This window comes from Gavialis gangeticus, unplaced genomic scaffold (assembly GCF_001723915.1).
Source record: "Gavialis gangeticus isolate Ggan-Ray unplaced genomic scaffold, GavGan_comp1, whole genome shotgun sequence".
NCBI lineage: Eukaryota > Metazoa > Chordata > Crocodylia > Gavialidae > Gavialis > Gavialis gangeticus.
The window spans coordinates 39,223,311-39,244,003 of record NW_017728998.1 but is presented as its reverse complement, the minus strand read 5'-3'; the positions used below and the strand labels follow the sequence as shown (position 1 = coordinate 39,244,003).

General features: G+C 41.6%; 1 protein-coding gene across 1 annotated transcript in view; it reads right to left on the bottom strand.

Annotated features, from left to right (window-relative positions):
* MMP2 (matrix metallopeptidase 2) overlaps nt 1-20,693 on the bottom strand; it is a 74,625-nt gene that overhangs the window by 40,252 nt on the left and 13,680 nt on the right. The window contains exons 2-5 of the mRNA XM_019505732.1: nt 19,239-19,465; nt 12,331-12,479; nt 9,934-10,062; nt 7,939-8,112 (exon numbers count right to left, since the gene is read on the bottom strand). Of these exons, the coding sequence (XP_019361277.1) occupies nt 7,939-8,112; nt 9,934-10,062; nt 12,331-12,479; nt 19,239-19,465 (679 nt within the window). The remainder of the gene's footprint in view (nt 1-7,938; nt 8,113-9,933; nt 10,063-12,330; nt 12,480-19,238; nt 19,466-20,693) is intronic.

The following is a 20,693-nucleotide window of genomic DNA, read 5'->3' as shown; positions in this document are numbered from 1 at the left end:
TTCAAGTGACTTGATAACAATATAAAGATAGCATTGCAACATTAACTCCTGATGAATCCTGTATGTTTTCCACTCTGAAGCTGTATGGCAGAATATAGGAACATACCAAATGGTAGAATATAAGAACATATAAGACCAAAGCTCCGTCTGGTCCCGTATCCTATTTCCAATTGGGAAAGAGCAGAGGCTTAATGGGATAAGACAGAGCTTGTGTAAAATGAGATACTCCTTACCAGACCATTAGTCATTGTTTTAGGGATGCCCTAAGCCTGAAGTTATATCCATAACTGTTGAGTCTAATAGCCTCTGCTAGATCAATCCCACATAAATTTGTCTACTGAACCCAGTTACGATATTGGCCTCCACAACGTCCTTTGCCAAGGAGTTCCGTAAATTGATTATGCACTCTGTGAAAATGCATGGCTCTTTGGATGCAGGAGAGCAGCAGACGTGATATACCTTGACTTTACCAATCTATATTCACCTTCTGCCCCCCCCCACCCCTGTCCCAGTCCCCAACCTCTCTCTCACCCATTGGGTATCTCAATTTGCATTTTCACTGACTGGTTTTCTCACATGCATAGGGGCCTCTGACTTCTTTTACATTCCATCCAGGAAGAGCACAGAACAACTGCAGATATTTCCTCAGCCTGACAAAGGGTGCTTGTACCCGAAAGCTTGAAAAAAAGATTTTTTTCAACTATTTTAGTTGGTCTAATAAAAGATATTGGATTTGTCCAACTAACTTTGTCTTGACTTTAGCAAGGTTTTTGATACAGGTTCCCATAACGTTCTCACAGGCAAGCTAAGGAATAACAGGTTACATGAACAGACTGGATATAAAACTGGCTCCGAGGGTAGTAATCAATGGCTCAATGTCTAGTTGGCAGCTGATATCACTATCTTTAACATCTTTATCAACGATGTGGAAATTGGTGTCAGAAGCGCACTGACCAAGTTTGCTGATGACACTAAACTTTGGGGCATAGCGTCTACAACTGAGAATAGGCTAGTGATTCAGACTGACTTGGATAAGCTTAGTAAGTGGGTGGAGATAAACCTGATGATGTTAAATGCCAAAAAATGCAAGGTACTCCACCTCAGGGAAGGAAAACCCACAGCACACTTATAGGCTCGGCAGTGCTACGCTTGCTAGCACCATGGCTGAAAGAGACTTGGGGGTCATGATTGACCACAAGATAAACATAAGCCACCAATGCGATGTCACATCTGGTAAAGCAAACAAAACTCTGGCTTGCATCCATAGATGCTTCTCAAGTAAATCTCAGGATATCATCTTCCCGCTGTACTCGCCCTTGGTGAGGCCGTAGCCAGAGTACTGCATCCAATTCTGGGCTCCACAATTCAAGAAGGGTGTCAAGAAGCTTGAGAGAGTCCACAGGAGAGCCACGTGCATGATTAGAGGGCAAGAGAATAAGTCTTATAAAGAGAAGCTGAGAGCCATAGGACTCTTCAGCCTAGAAAAGCACAAGCCCATGGGTGACATAGTGGCTGCCTATAAGTGCGTAATGGGAGTGCATCAGGATCTGGGGGAATGTCTGTTCACCAGAGCGCCCCAAGGGAGAACAAGAAACAATTGGCATTAACTCCTCCATGACTGTTTTAGGCTGGACATAAGGAAAAGCTATTTTACTGTCCGAGCCCCCAAGGCCTGGAATAGACTCGCTCCAGAAGTGGTGCAGGCACCTACTCTGGACTCATTCAGGATATATTTGGATGCTTATCTTGCTGGGATCCTTTGACCCTAGCTGACTTCCTGCCCTGGGGCAGGGGGCTGGACTTGATGATCTTCAAGGTCCCTTCCAGCCCTAATGTCTACCAAATCTATGAAATCTATGAAGTGGAATGCCCCAGGGATTGGTCCTGGGACTGTTTTTGTTCAATATCTTCATCAACAATCTGGAAGATTGGATGGAGCAGCAAGTTTCCAGATGACACCAAGCTAGGGGGAGTAGCAGGTACATTGGAGGATGGGTCTAAAGAAAGAGAGACCTAAAGAAATTGGAAGATTGGACCAAAAGAAATCTCATGAGGTTCAGAAAGGACATGTGCACAGTCCTGCACTTAGGGTGGAAAAATACCATGTACTGGTACAGGCTGGTGGCCAACTGGCTAGGCAGAAGGTCTGCAGAAAAAGACCGGTTGGTTACAGTGGACAACAGGCTGAATATGAGCTACCAGTGTGTCCTTGTTACAAAGAAAGCTAATAAGATACTTGGCTGTGTTAGTCACAGTGTTACTAGCAGATCAAGGGAAGTGATTCTTCACCTCTATTCAGCACTGGTGAAACCACATCTGGAGTACTGTGTTCTGTTTTGGGCCCCTCACTACAGAAAGTATGTAGACAATTGGAAAGAGTACTGTGTTAGGTGGCTAGGACACATGACTTATGAGGAGAGGCTGAGGGAGCTGGACTTACTTAATTTAGAGAAGACAAGACTGAGAGATTTAATTATAGCCTTCAACTACCTGAAGAGGGGGTTCCAAAAAGGATGGAGCTAAGCTGTTTTTTGTGGTGGCAGATGACAGAACAAGGAGAAATGGTCTGAAGTCGCAGCAAGAGAAGTTTAGTTTACATATTAGGAAAATCTTTCTCTCTAGGAGGGTAATAAAACACTGGAACAGGTTACCCAGAGAGGTTATGGAATCTCCATCCTTGGAGGTTTTTAAGACCCAGCTAGACACAGCCTTGGGTGGGATGATATAGTTTGGCATGGTCCTGCTTTTATCATGGTGTTGGACTAGATGACCTCCCGAGGTCCCTTACAACCCTAATTTTCTATGATTCTGTGGTTTATTTTAAAAAAGCTAGCTCATAATTCATTGGCTTCCCCTTGTCCTTTTATTAAGAGACATAAGCTTTTGGGAGGGGAATAAGAAAGAGCTTATGACCGCAGAACACTGCATTTTTAGTTACTTCTGATTGTTGATATTTCCGTTACTTTTGATTTTTGAAAAGTTACCAGAGAAACTTTGGATTTTGGGGGATGAGTTTTTCCTTTTGCTTAGTATGGTATGTTTTGGAAGAAAGATGCTTATTTGTTTGTTTTGCTGTCAGAATGAAAACCAGACAAAGTTCTGGCTCTGCTGTCAATAGGCTGAGTAGAGTGGAATCACTGCAGGAAACACTTCTTTCCTAGTTAAGTCACTGTTTGATTATTGCATTATGGACTTGTCTTTGCAAGTTACACAGAAAGTTTTTGTCCTATTGCAGGGAGGGTGCTCTGTATCTTGCTGGACATAAATCAGTGAAAATTAACATGTTTTTATTGATTAAAGAGTCTGACCAAACTGTTCTCTGTATAGCCAAACTGGCTTCACTAAGAACACTTTCATGCTTTCCTTATCCTAGAAGCACCCATGTCAGAGACCTACTCCCAAGGCACAAATGAACTGAGTAGAAATCACTGGAGCTTGGCAATGGCAAAGATCTAGCACAGTGTTGCTCAACCTTCAGCCTACAGGCCAAATGAAGCCTGTGGAGCCTTGGCATCTGACCTGTGGGGTTCTCCATGGGTTCGGAAATTTGGCAGAGGGGAAGCAGTAGCAAGTAAGACTGACACCACTCCCTACTATCAAATTCCCAAGATCTACAGGACTGGACCAGGGCTGGGCCATATCCCCTTCCCCCTCTGGATAGCTAGACAGGGGCCAGGCCATACTCCCTTCCCTTGTCAGGCCCAATTAGGGCTGGGCCTAATGCCAGTTTGGGCCTACTGGCCAGATCAGACCTGTAGACAGACTGCGCACTGTCCTAATGCTGACATAAATGTCCATGTCTGACTCAGTATTTGTCTCCAGATTTCTTGTTAGGAAATGGCTATTAAATAGGGCAGTGATTGTACTGATTGGGGGGGAAAGCTTTTAAAGGAATGATACAATTGGAAAAGAAACTGAAATGGAATTGTTTAGATGACTCACTTGCCACATAAACTGCTTCCAACTGCAGATCTGGCAACCTCTATATTTAAATAGCAGTTTTTATTGGTTTAAACATGGGTAAATTGCAAAATCATATGGAAAGTCCATACAATACCACTTTACAGGGAATAATTTTTGAGTTGCAGTCAAAATAAGGTTCTTTGTTTTGCCCAGGGGTAATGACATATAGTGGTAAAAATCCCTTCATTCACCAACATTTTATAAAGATTTTAGGGGTTTTTTTAATCTTAATTTTAATCTTTGTTTTACTGTAAAAGAAAGAGATTCTAAATCAGAAGGCTGAACTAAGGGCTAAATTATTGATCATCAAGGCAAAAAGAATCACATTCTGATGTAATGACACAGTCCAACAAATCAGGAATAATACCATTAAAGCCAGTGAACTTACAATGATGGGAAAGCAGAATTGAATCTAATATATCCAGTCTTCAATCAAATGTCTAATATGTAAGGTGTGCCCTTTCACTAGAGTCATTCAGCCATGAACATCACTCAGCTGGCTGTTATGTGTGGGACTGAGCATAGATAGCTATAGATACCCTGGTATAATGGTTGACAGCAGTCTCACTTTCCCAGAGCAGATCTGCAATCTAGCCTGGTCTTCACATTGGCCACATGGGGTGGAGTGAATGTTCTTTATATCATCACTGCACAGTATAAACCATTGGGCCTTATTCTTGTTTGTTAATCCACAAAGTTGCTTAAATACCTAGCTTCCATAACTATTAGGTGCCTAATCACCTTTGTGGATCTGAGCATAAGGCCCTTGGGAATATAAAGGGTAGTTTAAGGGGTTGATTATTACTGTTATGCCCTCTGACCTATTACAGTGCTGGAATGGTTTAAAGTGACTTTGATGTAGATAAGGACAAGGTCATATTTCTATAAGAGCCATTTGTTAAAAAATAGCTCCTTTGAGTATCAAATTTAAATTTTCTTTACTTCCTTAAAAAAAAGAAGGTTTAAGGCCTGAAGTGTAGACTCTCCTCTTAAAGTTCTTTCAGGTATTTCATGTGGCTGTGGTTATGTGGCCATGGTTATATCATTTTATAAGAAAAGTAAAGAATTTCCCAAAGAATAAAAAAGATCCTGCTGACCATTAATACTCTTACCCACACAATAGACTCTATGATGTAACTCCCTTGTCCTGCCCCGAGTGTCTACTAGGAAAATGGTGTCTTGGAATAATAAATGAACAATGCCACAATGCAGTTAACAAGAAACATCTGCATGCAGCTGTTCATAGATCTTGCAAAACAATTCGTTACAAACAAAAGGCTGAAAATCCATTGATGCAATTTCAGAACCTTTACTTCAACGTTGCCAGAAATGGGGACCTAAGGAGTCATAACTCCCCTTGACATCTGAAGAGACTGTTTACATTCCCTATCTGGGGTGGGTCCTGCAACACACTGAATAGATTATTGGCTTTTTTTCAAGGATTGCTTATGACATTAATTAACTTGTATTTCCTTTCCCAGGACAACATAGAGATTGGAGATATTCTAGGCATAATCTTGCAAATAGGTGGACTGCAGCTGTTCTAAGTAGGAAGAAAGTTATTTCCAACACCTTTTTTTTAGTTTATTTGATTATTGCATTTGTGACGATAATTATCAGTTATTATATTGGAGTATCGTTTTCTGGTTTCAGTGTGGCTTTTAAGATTGTTGGGCTGAGTGTGCTACAAAACACACAGTGTAACAATCCCTGCTTCCAAGGCTTTAAAATCTAAATCTGGTTCTCAAAATTGTTAGACTCAAGACACCCCTCAGAAAATGCTAGCTCTTAGTTTTTACTTCTTTTTTTTTACACTACAGAAAAATAATAGAACAATTCTTCTGTTGCAAAAAACTCAGAAAGATCACAACAGATCAGAATGTTTTAACACTATACATTTCTGTATGAATCTCTGTAATTATCTTGTAAGTCATGTTTTCACATCTAGCACCACTAACATTTTCTTGCATCCCATGGTACCCTTCAATGAATCTCATGGCACCCTGATTGTGAACTGCTGATCTAAATAGACAAGAGAGAAAAAGAAGAGTGGCAGAAGCAGAGGCAAAGAGAGGTGAAAAGATTTTATTTAGATCATAAAATATATCAGTTGTAGGGCTGGGAAAAGAACCTGCTTATCTTCAGTTACAGGCCTGTGTCTTTCAACTGTAGTCTATTACCTTGCTAAAATATTTCTTGCTGTTTAATATCCAGCAAGACACACATATTAACTATCTGCAATCTAATACTTTACAAACTCAGCATAGAGATTTTAAAGAATACAAATAAATGTTAAGAATATTAAAAAGATAAAAATGTTTACCATATCATTTTTGCTATAAATAAAATCATATTGCATAAATATTTACAAAAAATGCTGACACATGAAATTATCACACAGTCTTTTTGGTAAATGCCCTTCTCCTAAAAAAATCACTCTGAATGTAAAACAAATTGCCTGTGAAGCCTAGAATTCATTTTACAATTTGCAAAGCTAAAAATTAAATATCAAACCCCACTAACATTTTTCCCAACAATATTGATTCTAAGATACGGTCTCTAAAATACTGTGTCATTCCTCTGTGCAAACTGGGCAACTGAAACTTCCTCATATATAAAAGAGTCCTAAGGCATGTGTTAAAAATAAAAACCTAACTCTAAAAATGTAAACGCGCTCCTGACTAACAATGTGCACCGTACCAATACATAAATAACTTCATACCAACATTTATTTCCTTTATTTGTGCTTGAAATCCTGTCACTTTAATTTTGTATAGAAGCACTAGGGTATTTCAGTGTGCTAGAATACCAGAGTATGTCATGATGCAGAAAAGGGCTCTGTGGATTCTAACACAGGATAATAGATCAGGTTCTCAGCTGGAGAAATCTGATTGTGTTCCCATTAATTTGGCAATAGAGGTTCTGGTCCACTAAGCTTCTGTCTTTATGCCAAGAATTTCATACATAACAGTCTCACTTGTTGTTAGAAGAAGACTAATTCCTGTAGGAGCTGCATAGGGACTACAACAGTATAAGGCTGATGGGTGTTGAGAAACCAACAATCTTCTTGATAAGGGGGGACCAGGTTCAGTCTGGCTATAGTGGTATTGGTAGATCAAACTGAAAAATCATATAATATCTGTTCTTAAGTTCTTTGTAAGTGCTATTGTACATTATTGCATATTACAAGCAAATAGACTTCTAGTTATACATTTTTACTTATTTCAAGGTATATATGATAAGCCTGTTGAAAGCTCCTGAACTGTATATGCTGAGAGAATTTCTTTCTAACACATCAATTAGTAACTAAGTGGCATGACTAAAAGGATTTAGATAGAAAAACCATCCTTTTCATTCATTAACCTGAGCCTGAATTTCCTCAGGAAAACCAAGAAGATGGTGAGGAGCTCTGTTTAGCTAGTGTTTTCTGTTGATGCTTTCCACATATTTTTTTCTTTAGTTTTTTCTTGTAGTTTCTTAGGTCCCAGTTCTGGGATTAGGTCCTTGGAGCTGAAGATGGAATCCTAAATTCTCTTCTCTTTTGAGCATAAAGAGGTCACAAAGGATGCATATACTGTTTCTTGATCCTGAAACTGGCCTTATATCAATTTCAATATACACAACAGTGTTTCATGGTTACCTGAGTTCCTCAGTATTCCTTATATGTTCCCAACATGTCCTCTTGATCAGGGCATAGTGATTGACATAGTGTAGGAGCATAATCAAATGATGACTCCTCTGAGCTAAGGCAGCCCCCTTAGTTAGAGAAATCTTGCTAGTTTATGGAGTGGTACAAAGAAGCCTGTTGTAGGACAGAATCTAAACCAAGGACTTGAAAAATAACTATGGGTTGATGAGAACCAAAAAAGGCAGGATAATGAGAGCTGACACATCTTGACTAAAATCCATCATGAATCACTCCTCCCTTCCCCCTTCCCACACAAATTAAGCCTTTGGAAATGGTATTCTACTTACATTCATGAGGACAGAATCCATATTTGGCATCAGCATCAAAGTTGGAAGTGGTTGAACACCAAAGGAATCCATCACTGCGCCCTTCATTTGTACAGCTGTTATATTCCTTATCATTGAATAAGAAGGGAAATTTACAGTATTCTCCATCTGCATTTCCATATTTCACCCTAACAACTGTAAGAGGAAAAAAATGCAACAGTGCTTCAGTGATTGTTTTCACCTGGATTTCAATGTCTGAATACACTTTGCTTTTTTTGGTTTTTGGTTTTTTTTAGAATGACATTTAGTTATAAGGGGCACTCCTATAGAAATCTGAGCTGAATTCCACTTTGAAATAATATGTGTAATTCATCTCACAATTGGCAAAATGATTACAGCTTAAATAATAACATGGTAACTAGTAATTCTGAAAGAATTGCAAGGGTATTACTCATGATGAGTGTTAAAATGAAAGTCCTTTATTAGCAGATCAGAAAAATATATTTCTATACATAGAAGCCGTTATAGCAATGCATGCTTCTGAGTGTGCTGCTAATACTTTTAGTAATTTAGGTTCTTTAATAGTATATTTTAAAGTATATTCTATAATGTTCGGTATCATTTTAAAGGTTTCATGGAGTAGTCTGAACAGGATCTTAACATACTTCAAAACAGTTCGGCTTTTTCAGTCCAGCACAAATCTGATCTACTGCTGTGCTAGTGGTATGTTAATAAAGTTCACATACCCTGATCCTGTTTTTTTATTTCAGGAGACTGTCATATGTAAAACTTTCTTTAGGAAAATTACACTGGTATGGTCAGTTATTTTAATATGTAGTACATCCAGTTGTGCTCAGCAATTGCTCAAGAGTAGGAACTGATTGGACTTCTGTAGAATAAATCCACTAATACAAAAAACAGTTTCCTGTTCATTGTTACTCTTAAGCAGACATTCAGTCCAATGATGACAACTCCAAGTGTATTATTTTGTGGAGTGGACGAAGCTTAACTACCATGCTATAATGACTCCATTATTTTCCCAATAAAAATAAATTCAGAAACCTTGAATATGATGTGAAATAAAAAATGTATATTGTTACTTCTGCTACTTTGATCTTCAGTTTTTGTCAATTTATGCAGCAAAGAATTATAATCTTGAAAATATTAAACTAAAAAGAAAAGTCTGTCATTTTCATCACTATTCACTTCTGAAAGGTGAAACCAATGGCTTAACCTTACCATACACAGGTAAGTATTTTATTGATCCCTGCCCCGCCCTTTTTTTAATTCACATAGCAAAAAATATGGAGGGCTGGAGTTTGCATAATGCATCTTAAGTCTCCTAAAGGCAAACTTATGGCTATCCTTAAGTCTTTTTTTCCCTTCATCATTACTATATATTTCAGCTGAAATTCAAGGTTTGTGCTTTAGCAAAACTCCATGAGCTCTGCCAGTTGTCTTTCCTGTGAACGTCTCCACTGAAGACAATGGGACAATATTAAAAAAAAAAAGACCGCCAATTTTTAGATGCCTACTTAAGGATCCTTAAAAGGGGCTCAGTTTTAAGAAAGCATTGAGCCTCTATCCTATTAAAATCAAATCCCTTTCCAGTGTCTCAGTTTGGGCACTGAAATAATTATTCAAATCTCAATTCTTATGTGCACTTGCATGAGTAATGATTTGCAGGATCAAGCCTCTATTTAGTAGTACATAATTAATTATTTGCTGGGAAAAAAAGAGGAAATCCCATGAAACGTCCAAAAATAAAAATTCTACACAAACACAATTTAAATGATTAAATTTCATAGTAATTAATCATTAGAATTAGTATTACTAATATTAATTATTAGATATAACTCTCTGAGGTCATAAACATACTTTTCCTCTAGTACTTCCTTTGCACTTAAATCATTTAAATATAAGAATTAAGTGCAATCTCTAGACACTGTTAATACAAAGTAGCTAATAGTTTAATACTGTAGTATAAATACTTCAAAACATTAAAAGCTTTGGTACCTTGACCCTCGCCCAGAGTCCACAGTTCATCATCATCAAAATGGGAATCCCCTCCAATTCCTGGCCCAGGTGCAAAAGCATGAGCCAAGAGACCATCCTTGCCATCAAATGGGTATCCATCACCATGCTCTACCAAAAAAAAGAATGCAGTGGAGGAGCACTTACAAGTTATCATGGCCCAACTCTGAAAACCCTTATAGTTATAATAAAAGATAGGAAAGATATACTTCTATTGAAAGCATGAATGAGAACACTCAAGTGAGAAAGTTTATTGGCACAGGTAAATAGTTCTGCCGTTTAAGAGAGGAATTTTCATTCTGAGATGAAAGACTATGTGGAAATTATAGTGCATATAAATATTGGGGGTATTTGGAAAGGACTCAAAGGTCTCAGTTGGCACCTTTCCATCTAAGTACATGCCCAATCAGTGTTGATTTATCTCCTTAGGTGAACTCATTTAGATTAGGCCTACCATATTTACCCCAATTTGACCCTCTGAACATCTGCACAGATGGGCATTTAGATCAACCTAACCCTGGTTATACTGTAATGTTTGAACTTACTCTAACACTTCTAAAGTGAAGCCACATGTTTGTTTGTGCAGGCTGCTTTAGTCAGTTACACCTTGGAATATTCACATTTTAATATTCAATTTAATTTCCTGTGTATTCCTTTTCATTTGCATAGAGTAACAGTTACCCAGGCTACTTAGGAGGAAAGCAAATTAGCTTAGATTTTCTCCATAGTGAATCCCTGGAAAGCTGGTTCCTATTCAGTACCCTGATGTCTGTACATGAGCCCAACCCTCCCCCACAGCAACCACTCCTAGTCTCAGCCTACTCGTAGGGCAATGGCATTTTCAGTAGTTCTCCTGTTACTGCACTGAAGGCTTTTCTTGGAAGGATACCTCGTGTGGGTAAAGTAGTCTGGCAAGGGCATAACCCAGTTATTCACAGCTCTCTCACCACACTGACCTGACCATCAAAGCTGCCAGGATCTCCAGTTACATCATTCTGTGCTATTTGGTCTGATATGCTGCCATTTGACAGAAGCACTGAGTACATTGGCCTGACTCTTTACTTGATTATACCTACTTAAGTTAATGCAGTGTCTCCATTTCAGTATGCCTGTGCATAGGGCAATAAAGGCAAGTTTTTTTAAAAAGTATTTAGAGAAGTTAATGAGAGTTTGACTCCTAAAAGCCTTTCTCTCAAAAATCTGGTCTTTACATTTATTCCTTAGTAAAGTGTAGTTTAATAAAGCTTGGAAATGAACTAACCAACAACATTCAGAATCCTTACTAATTTGAATATCATGCACAAGTGTATGAACAGTGATTTGTAATGAAAAGAAGAACATAAATTTTGTTTACTTAGATATAAAATACTGTGGGAGAGGCTGTTTTCTTGCTACTTCTGGGGCAACTAATCATGAAATACTAAAACCAGCACGGACACTTCTGCTTTTAAAAGATGGCATTTTTGTGGACTAAGTAAGCCTGGGTAAAAATCTGAATTTTGGGTTCTGTACATAATCTTTGAACCTTTCAAGGTTGACCCATCATTCAAGTAAGTAAAAAACACTAGCTTGAAATGTATGTCTCCAACAGTGCTCAGCTATTCTGTTCATGTAAATTCCAAAACCCCTTCCACTAAAGATACATTTTGATTGGTCATGCAAATATATTTCTCTATGCTACTCTCTAGCTGGTTAGTTAAAAATATACTGCTCTCTGGGTGGTTAGTTAAAACATTCTTTTAATATAAACCAACATTAACAAGATGTGATATTTAAGCTAAATCATGTCAAATATATTGGCTGGAGATAAGCCAAAACTCAGTTTTAGATCCAGATTTTCAAACTTTCAAACATGTAGGGATATTCAAGTTTGGGTCAGAACTGATCCCATAATAAAAATAGAAACCAAATACCAAGTTCGGATGATCTGTACAAATTCACCTTTAAAACTTGTGTGCGTTAGTGTGCATCTCCACAAATAACATTTGAAAACCCAGCAGAAATGTATAAATAAACATTCCATTCTCTTCATTAGAGCTATGCCAATTCACATCAGCTAAGGGTCTGTCCTAATATTTCCAAGCTCTGTCTCTGGTTGTTAAATTTAAAAATAAAATGTTGCCCCTAGCAGTTCTCTTTTGGAAAGATAAATATAGGATAAGGATATTATAGACTTTTCTCTCTGTCTCATATATGTAATGAGAAGAGGGACAAGGGGAGAGAAAACTTTTATGAAATCAGATATAGCCTGCATAAATCAAGTGCAAATTGGGATATGGTTTGCCAGAAAAGCTCATGGGGAGCGCAGAGGTCATTCCAGTACTGAGGATTAATGAAAGGAACAAAACCAAGAGCATATGTAAAAACAGAAAGATATACCCCATCGTCCAAAATTGATCATAATGTCTGCTTCTCCATCATTAATTCGGGAAAATTTCAATGGTGTCACATCACTCCAGACTTTAAAGGCTCGTCCGAAGGCATCATCTACTGTTTCAGGATCCAAGTCTGGTGTGTAGCCCAAAATTCTTCATGATAAAAGAAAAAGAGCAAATCCCAAATAAATTAAACAAGACATGACTTTATCAGTCCTTTTAGTTTAGTGCTTAATATGCTGATGGTACAAGGTGAAATTAACCCTTCCATAAAAGGAGATGCCAACAGCACAGATGAGATCTGAACTATCCAAGCATTCAGGGGTATTCAGATTTGATTGGGATCAGTCTCTTATCCACATGGGATTACCTGACAGACAGTGATGGGTGTCTTCTTTCAGCGTTAGAACGCTGAGGGTACATTTACGCATGCATATTAATGCACTGCAATAAACTCCAGTGTGTACTGCTCCTGGGAACACATCTTCACATGTGCCCAGGACTGCAACACGTTGAGCTGGGTAGGAGCAACCCCAGCTGGCAAGGGTCCTGGGGGGGTCAGACTGCCAGCTCAGGGCTGCTCCCCCTGGCTCAATGTGCTGTGGATGGGCTGACTGGGGCATCAGGGTGCTTCAGGGCAGGGCTAGCCAGCAGGCCAGGATAGTACTTGTATCCTGTTAGTTTACTCCAGACTAATAAGGGTGCGTGTGTAGATGCATGACTTTTACTGTGCAGCTAATTAGTCTATTGCACAGTAAATGTCTTGTGTAGTTGTGCCCTGCACATAGCAGTCTGTAATACAATTTGCTATTTGGCCAGAGTCTGTGGGTGCATCTACACAAAATGCTTTACTGTGAAGTAGCGTAGTTTACTAAGCAGTAAGTACTGTGCCTACATGTGCACACACTTACTTCACAGTAAACCTCACTAATTGTGAGTAAATTTGTTACTACAAATGCAAGTAGCAAATTTACTTCTGATTACTAACTGTGCAGTAGCACTTGTGTAGATGCCTGACTGGAAGCAAATCTTCTCCTGGTCAGCCAGCCACCAGGGGGCAGAAGAATGCTCCCTGCCCCCAGGAGCTGGCAGCTGCCAGGGCCAGCTCTGCCACTGGAGCCTGGACGGGGACAATGTGCCCCTGCCCCAGCAGCAGGGGCCTTCAAGCCCCCCATTCTAAGATCACGATCAGGGAGTGAGGGCTGGGAAATCCTTATCTCCCTAAATCCTTATCCTTATCCATGGTCATGAGGCTGGTGCTGGGAGATCTCTGGTGGCTCGGGCTGGGGAACCTGTTCCCCACTCAGCTGCAGAATAGTGAAGCTGAACAGGGCACAAGCTCTCCAGCCTGTTTCCCACCCAGCTCCATGACTGCAGAGCTGAGCAGGGTACAAACTTTCCAGCCCCCCACCCTGTGATCATGGAGTGGGTGCTGGGAACTGTCCCAGTCAGAGGCAGGTACCAGCCCTGTGCCCTGATCAGGAGATCCAGGTGTGGTGCTTGGAAAGAGCTGCAGGGGAGGGGAATGTAGCAGCTCCCTGCCCCTATCTGTTGGTGGGGCAGCTAATAGTGAGCCCTGGCTGGGCAGAGAATCCCATGCAAGGTGCGCAGGTTCACCCATGGCACCATGGCTAGCAGCAGCAGCAGGGTGTAGTGGGTTGGGCACTGCTCAGTCCAAATGAACAACTCCTCATGCAGTGCTCGGGACATGCGCAGCACGGGCATGCTCAGCATGCACAGGGAATATGGGGGGAGGGGAGGCTGGCCCTAGGCCACTTCCCCAGAGAAGGTCCCTGAAGAGAAGGTGGGGGCACAGGCAGCTTCTCATCCCAGTGGTCTGGGAGCCCCACACCCCCCTGAGCCGAGCCACAATAGGATGGGTGGCAGTACAGCACAGCAGTTGGCCAGCAGAAGGAGAATGGGGAACAGCAGGGTCTGGAGCTGTGGCAAAAGGTGCTACCAGAAGCCTGGCCCTTTTCCACCCTGGGAATATGGTGGAGGAGGCAGGCTTCCTGAGTATAGCACCCAGTGTCCTGCTGGCCATAGGGGAATGAGTTGGCACAGGGGACTCGGCCAGCAGTGTCCTAGGCCTGAGTCTGGGTCTGGGTCTGGACCTGCCCAGCTGGCTTACCATGGTCCTTGGGCACTCATGCAGGCCCAGCCCCCAATGTGAGGCTGAACAGCACACAGCCCCTAGTACAGAACATCTTATCTCTGAAATGTTGCAAACTCACACAAGCAGCTTCTTTGTCATGGCTCTACAGGGCCTGCAACTGCATTTGGGAGAGAAAATATACTTGGCAGCCAGGATGCAACATCAGGGTTGCTGCTACCCACAGCTGGGGCCCTGTGGATGTGCCAGCTCTGCCAAAGGAGGACCATTGAAAAGGATCCTCCTCCTAGACTGCTTGGTTATGGCATCAGAGGACTAGCTGGGGGACACTTTTGCCCACCAGAAGAGGTGGGTGGAAGACATGGCTTTCCAGGACAGGTAACAGCTGGAGGACACGGGCTGTGAGGAGGTGTGGGACCAGGCAGACTGGGAGTTCCAAGTATAGCTTGTAGCTCTGGAGTACAAGCAGGTGGACGCTCTGCAGGAGCAGAGCACAGTCCTGGCCAGGGCAGTGAAGGCCATGAATGATAACCACTGGGTGCTGGACACTGTTCTGGTTCTGGCAGTTGCCTTCCTGCCACCCACTGCCCAGCCCCTGCCCCTAGCCATGCCTAACCCCTGACAGCAACGAGGAAACAGCCAGAGGCTGGGGTGCTAGCTACTTGCCCCCTAAGCACCTCCACCCTATGCCCCCTCCCCCTATCCCCAGACGGCACAGACAGGATATTGTACATTTTTACATATTGTACCATTTTTATCCCCTTTTAACCCCCTGAACATGTGCATAGATGGGCATTTAGATCAACCTAACCCTAGTTATACTGATATAAATGTAATGCCTGAATTTACCTTAGCATTTCAAAAGTGAAGCCACATGTTTGCTTGTGCAGACTGCTTTAGTCAGTTACACCTTGGAATATTCATATTTTAATATTCAATTTAATTTCCTGTATATTCCTTTTCATTTGCATAGAGTAACAGTTACCTGGGCTACTTAGGAGGAAAGCAAATTAGCTTAGATTTTTTCCGTAGTGAATCCCTGGAAAGCTGGCTCCTATTCAGTGCCCTGATGTCTGTACATGAGCCCAACCCTCCCCCACAGCAACCACTCCTAGTCTCAGTCTACTTGTAGGGCAATGGCATTTTCAGTAGTTCTCCTGTTACTGCACTGAAGGCTTTTCTTGGAAGGACACCTCATATAATGCCTGAGGTTTCATGGGGAAGAAGACATTTTATTGTTGATGGGTTTAGTGGGTGATGGGTTTAGTGGGGGCTCTGTTCATTATGGAGGGAGGGGGAGGAGACTCTGTTTGTTGGAAAGGGAGGGTGGAGTGGGGGCTCTGTCTGACATGAAGGGAATAAAAACTTGTTCTTGTGAAACATGTCTGCAGTGAGTGTGTCGCTGGGAGTGGGCAGGGGGATTGGGGGGGTCTGTGAGTAGTGGTGCAGGTGGGCTAGAGTAGGTACTGCTGGAGGATGTGGTCAGCCAGGGCCACCCACACCCAGTGCCCTGGTGCTGGACCACTACTGTTACTGCCACTGAAGGTTGTGCGTCTGCTGCCAGGTGTTCTCCACCCACTGTGCCTCCTCTACGCAGGCCTCATGGCACAGCTCTTTCCAGGCCTCATAGATGTTATGCAGCATGCAAGCTATGACAACAACTCAGGGGAGGTGTTCCTCAGTGAACTCAAGATGTGTAGTGAGGGTATACCAGCATCTCTCAAGGTGGCAGACAGCAGTTGAAGTGGTCCTGGTAGAGCTGCATGGCCAGGACAGGAGCAGGTAGGTGAGGTCCCTGATGAGGAGGGTCAGGACTGCCATGGTGTCCAGCTGCAGGTCCAGCACCCCCAGCTCAAACTGTATATTCTCTGCCGGGCCTGGCAGGCTGAAGTTCCTAGAGATACAGGTGTTGTGGGCACTGCCCGCCCAGCTGGCACTCATGTGTGACAACAACGTGGTGGTCCACAATGGCCTGGAGCACCATGGAGTGAAAGCCCCCCTGGCTGTAATAGGGGCAGTTTCTGTGGGATGGGCAGGTAATGGGGATGTGGGTCCCATCTAGGGCCCTGATGCACTGAGGGTAACTGAGGGCATGGAACCCCAGCACCACTACCAGGGAGTCATGCATGAAGAGCATGTCCTGTCCTGGAAGGCACCATACACCTCCACAATGGCTTCTCCAGTGGTGGCCTTGCCCATGACAAACAGATGTACCACAGGCTGGTGGGCATGGTCAGCTTGAGCAGGGCAAGGGCCACTTGCTCCAGGTATGGCAGGAGTTGCTCCAGCAGATCCCAGAAGGTGGCCTGGGTCATGAAGAATGTCTCCAGCGACTGTTCATTGACCCAGGTATGCTGGATGATGTACAGCCACTAGTCCTGGCTGGCCCAATAGACCTAGAGGAGGCAGGGCTGGAGGCCTAGGAGAGTGACAGCAGGCCTGGCAGTGGCATCTTGAAGCCCACTGTTAGTGTCCCTGACAGGGTTCAGCCAGGCAGATGGAGTCAAGGTGGCAGGTGTGTAGCAGCAGTCTGGGATGGCACATGGTGGGCAGGCAGGCAGTTGCTACATGTGGGGGAACCAGGAGGTTCAAGACAGCCATGGACCAGGTAGTGGTTGGCATCATGAGCCAGCAGGGCCAGCAAGGCCAGCATAGAGGTGCTGGCCTCTGGACTCATGCATGAGCATTAGGTGCTGTTCGTTGCTGCCAGGGGCAGGGGCTGAAGGAGCCATGGTGTGGGGGGGCGGTGGACAAAGACATCAAGGAGAGTGCTGTTGCTTGCTGTCCCTGTATTACACATGCTGCTCCTGGCCAGGGAAGTGGCTGGCCAGAGAGCAGTGAATGAGGCTGGCTTTTGAAAAGGGCTGCCAGCTGTGGGCAGCTGCAGCTCTCGCCTGGAGCTCTTGCCTGGTGGCGGCATGGACCCATTGCAGGGCCCTGGGAAGCAGGAGCAGATTGGCATCAAATATGCTCCCACTTCCCTACATGTGTAGATATGTGCCTGGGACTCGCAAGCAATTTACTCTTGAGTAAACTGATGCCGCATCAAATGCACATGTAGACATGCCCAATTTGACCTAACAAATTTGTGTCATACTGAATAAATGTATTTTAAATAAGATCTGAGGCACTGAGATACACATTTTTATATGCTTTTAATAAGGCCTAAGACCTTTCCAGATCCTTTTGTTAGGCATGTGTATGCAAGTTCACTCACTGATTCATCATAAAATACTGTAACTGTCAGCAGAATTCTGTATAGTCAAGAGAGATACTTGAGCATATCTACATGTGTGCAGGACTGCACAGTTGTTGCTGCACAGTTATTTAGTACTTTCTTAAGCAAGTACCCAGTGCATGGGTTGTTTCTAATGCTACTGCACAGTAGCATCAGTGTCACAGTTTGTGCTCACTGACACTACGTTGCCATAGCAATGAGGTGCATTGCCATAACTCATCATTATAGTGACGTAGCATCTTGTGTGGATGTGCTCTTTGACTTTTAAAAAGCAAAGTACCATTTTAGTTCTCCATCATATTTTCTCTTGGGCTGAGTGACAGTCAGTTCCTTATCAGAGCATTCAGCAAGCTTACAAACAGAGGATGCAAGACATCTAGAAGGGAATGAAAGCACATGGACGAAAGCCACAGAGATTAGGTAGAGGAAACACAGTTCATCAGTGAACTGCTTTCTTCATTTTGATTTACGCTGACCAGGGCTTATTAATGCCTTGCTCAGCAGACAATGAACTTCCTGCTAATGAAAAGCTTCCAACATTGTGCTGCTGCTTGTAGTTACTGGAATTGCTTTGTATGTGGAAGTATTGCAAGGCAATGATATCATCTGGAGCATATCTGCAAAAGAAGGCCTGGAAATCTACCACAATATTTTTCAGAGTTCACTAGACTACTCAGAGTATGAAAGATGTGACCCCTGACCAGATAAGAGGGAACACAATCGGTGAAGTAGTTAGGACCAATTTAATGCTTTTAAGAGTCAGTGGGAGTTTTTCATTACTTTCAACAGGGATGGAATCATTCCTTAGTTCTTTGTGGTATCGACATTTAATAAAAACATGCTGATAGATGTATTTGCCTGGTTTCCTAGAGGGAATGGTCAACAGCCATTATTAAAGATAGATAAACCAATGTTAATATTGGAAATATTTGTTGTGAATTTTCAGCCTACAGCTTGTTTACTTCTACCATTGGTGCCTCATTATTTATTTATGACTGCTTACTTAAAACACATTCCATCTGGTCCCTGATTGAAATAAATGTGTAAGACTGGAGAGTTAAGAACAACAAATGATGTATGATCAGTTGATCAGTGGTGAATATTTGTCATGCTTTTAATTTATTTTAGGAGCTACTTTGTGGCATCAAGAGCAGTATTCAGAAATTATGGCAGAGTTAATCCCCATAACAGTCCTGTGCAGTCAGGAAACAATATTATGCGCATTGTACTGATGGATAAGCAAGACACACTAACATTAAGGAAATCAAACAAGATGTCACAGAAAGTTTGCAGCAAAGCAAGTAATATAAGCCACATCTCCTAAGTTTCAATCTTCAAATTTGTAGCACAGGTTTTGGGTATTTATTCATTCAACTTTAAATTTTGGAGATTCACAGATGCTTCAGTAGTTGTCCAAATATGCAGAGTTTATAATTTGGTGATTCTTGTCTAGAGATTAGACCATGGGATAAAAAAAATCATTTCTAAAAGCCTCATTGCAACACTCCAGTTCTTAATAGCATTCTATAAAAGTGTAAGAAATTATACTGAAAGTCCGTACCTGTATGTTACAAGATTTTTCTCCCATTTTGGTTTTCTTGGAAAGAAGTTATAATTGGCCACATCTGGATTACCACAGCGGGGTTTCTTCATTGTTTCGATAGTGTTTTGATCCAGATCTCCTGTTTCAGGCAGCCCAAAGAATTTCTGCATTTTCTTCAAAGTATCTTTCAGCACAAATAAATTGCAATTGTCTTTTGGGCACCCATAGAATTTATTCAGGTATTGCTTTAAAAAAGAGAAAAAGCACACAGAACTAAGGCTTCAGAATACTAAAAGGAGAGACTTATCACTACAACAAATGCAGTAATTGTCTTTCATATATGATAATTTCCAAGTTTTCTTTTTAAATAAATATTACTAGCAACCCAAAGAAAATGGCAGAATCTTCTTAATGGACACAGAGCATCCTTGATTATACAGAATTGCTAATTAAGTAATTATGTTCATTATTAGTAATATATAAGAATACATTATTATCATGCATATTTAATTAATTGCTTTATAGTCAAACTACAAAAGGAGAAATGGGTTTTTTTTTGTTTTTGGACACTGCATAAACCTGCTTAGAAATTCAAGTTTTGCCTATCCCCCTGCTCTTCCTGAAAAGCTGTATAGACTATTAAAGAACATGGGTAGTTATGGTATCAAAGAAACCATGCAAATGAAACCACTGTAATAATAAAATAAGTTATTTTTATACAGTCTTCTTAGCTTTTGATTACGGTGAGAGAACAGAGCCTTTTGCACATAGATTACACTAACCTATTTTTATTTTGATTTATTCCAGCAGTCTTTCCTGCCCAGAGCTGGGGTGTGGGGAGTTGGACCCAATGATCTCACAAGGTTTCTTCCAGCACTAAACTTCTGTGAATCTGTGAATTTGTGAACTATGTAGATGTCTTTGTATGTTAGATTGTTTTTATTAACTTTTTTATCAAACACATGGGTTACAGGGGGAAGAAAATTGTCTTCATTAAAATTACAATCACATTACTATCCTGTCCAATCAAATCTGAGAAAAGTATAATCTATATATCTGAAACTAAGAAATTCTCAGAACATGGAAGAAATAATTTTGAACTTTTTAAGGCCATACATGAAGCAGTGTTTACATAAGTGGTATTGCCCAAAGTAAGGGAACTTTGAGATAAAAGTGTGACAATATGGTAACTGCCTTGGAGCAACTATATATGAAAACAGCTCTCTTGGCTTGGAGCTGAGGCAAAACCTTCCTGGGTTAGGGCAGGTTTACATTGTCTCACAGTGTTAAGTCTTGTGGTTACAACTGTTCTTTTTCCTCAAGGCAGCTAGTAGTTTCCTGGGACATCCCAGGAATGTGGATGTCCCTTTTTAAAAAAAGGCACTAGGTGATAAAAATACATGGCCTAAGATGATAAAGCAGTCCACAAAACAGAGTTCCTTTAAGGAACAGTACTCATGTTATGCCTCAAAA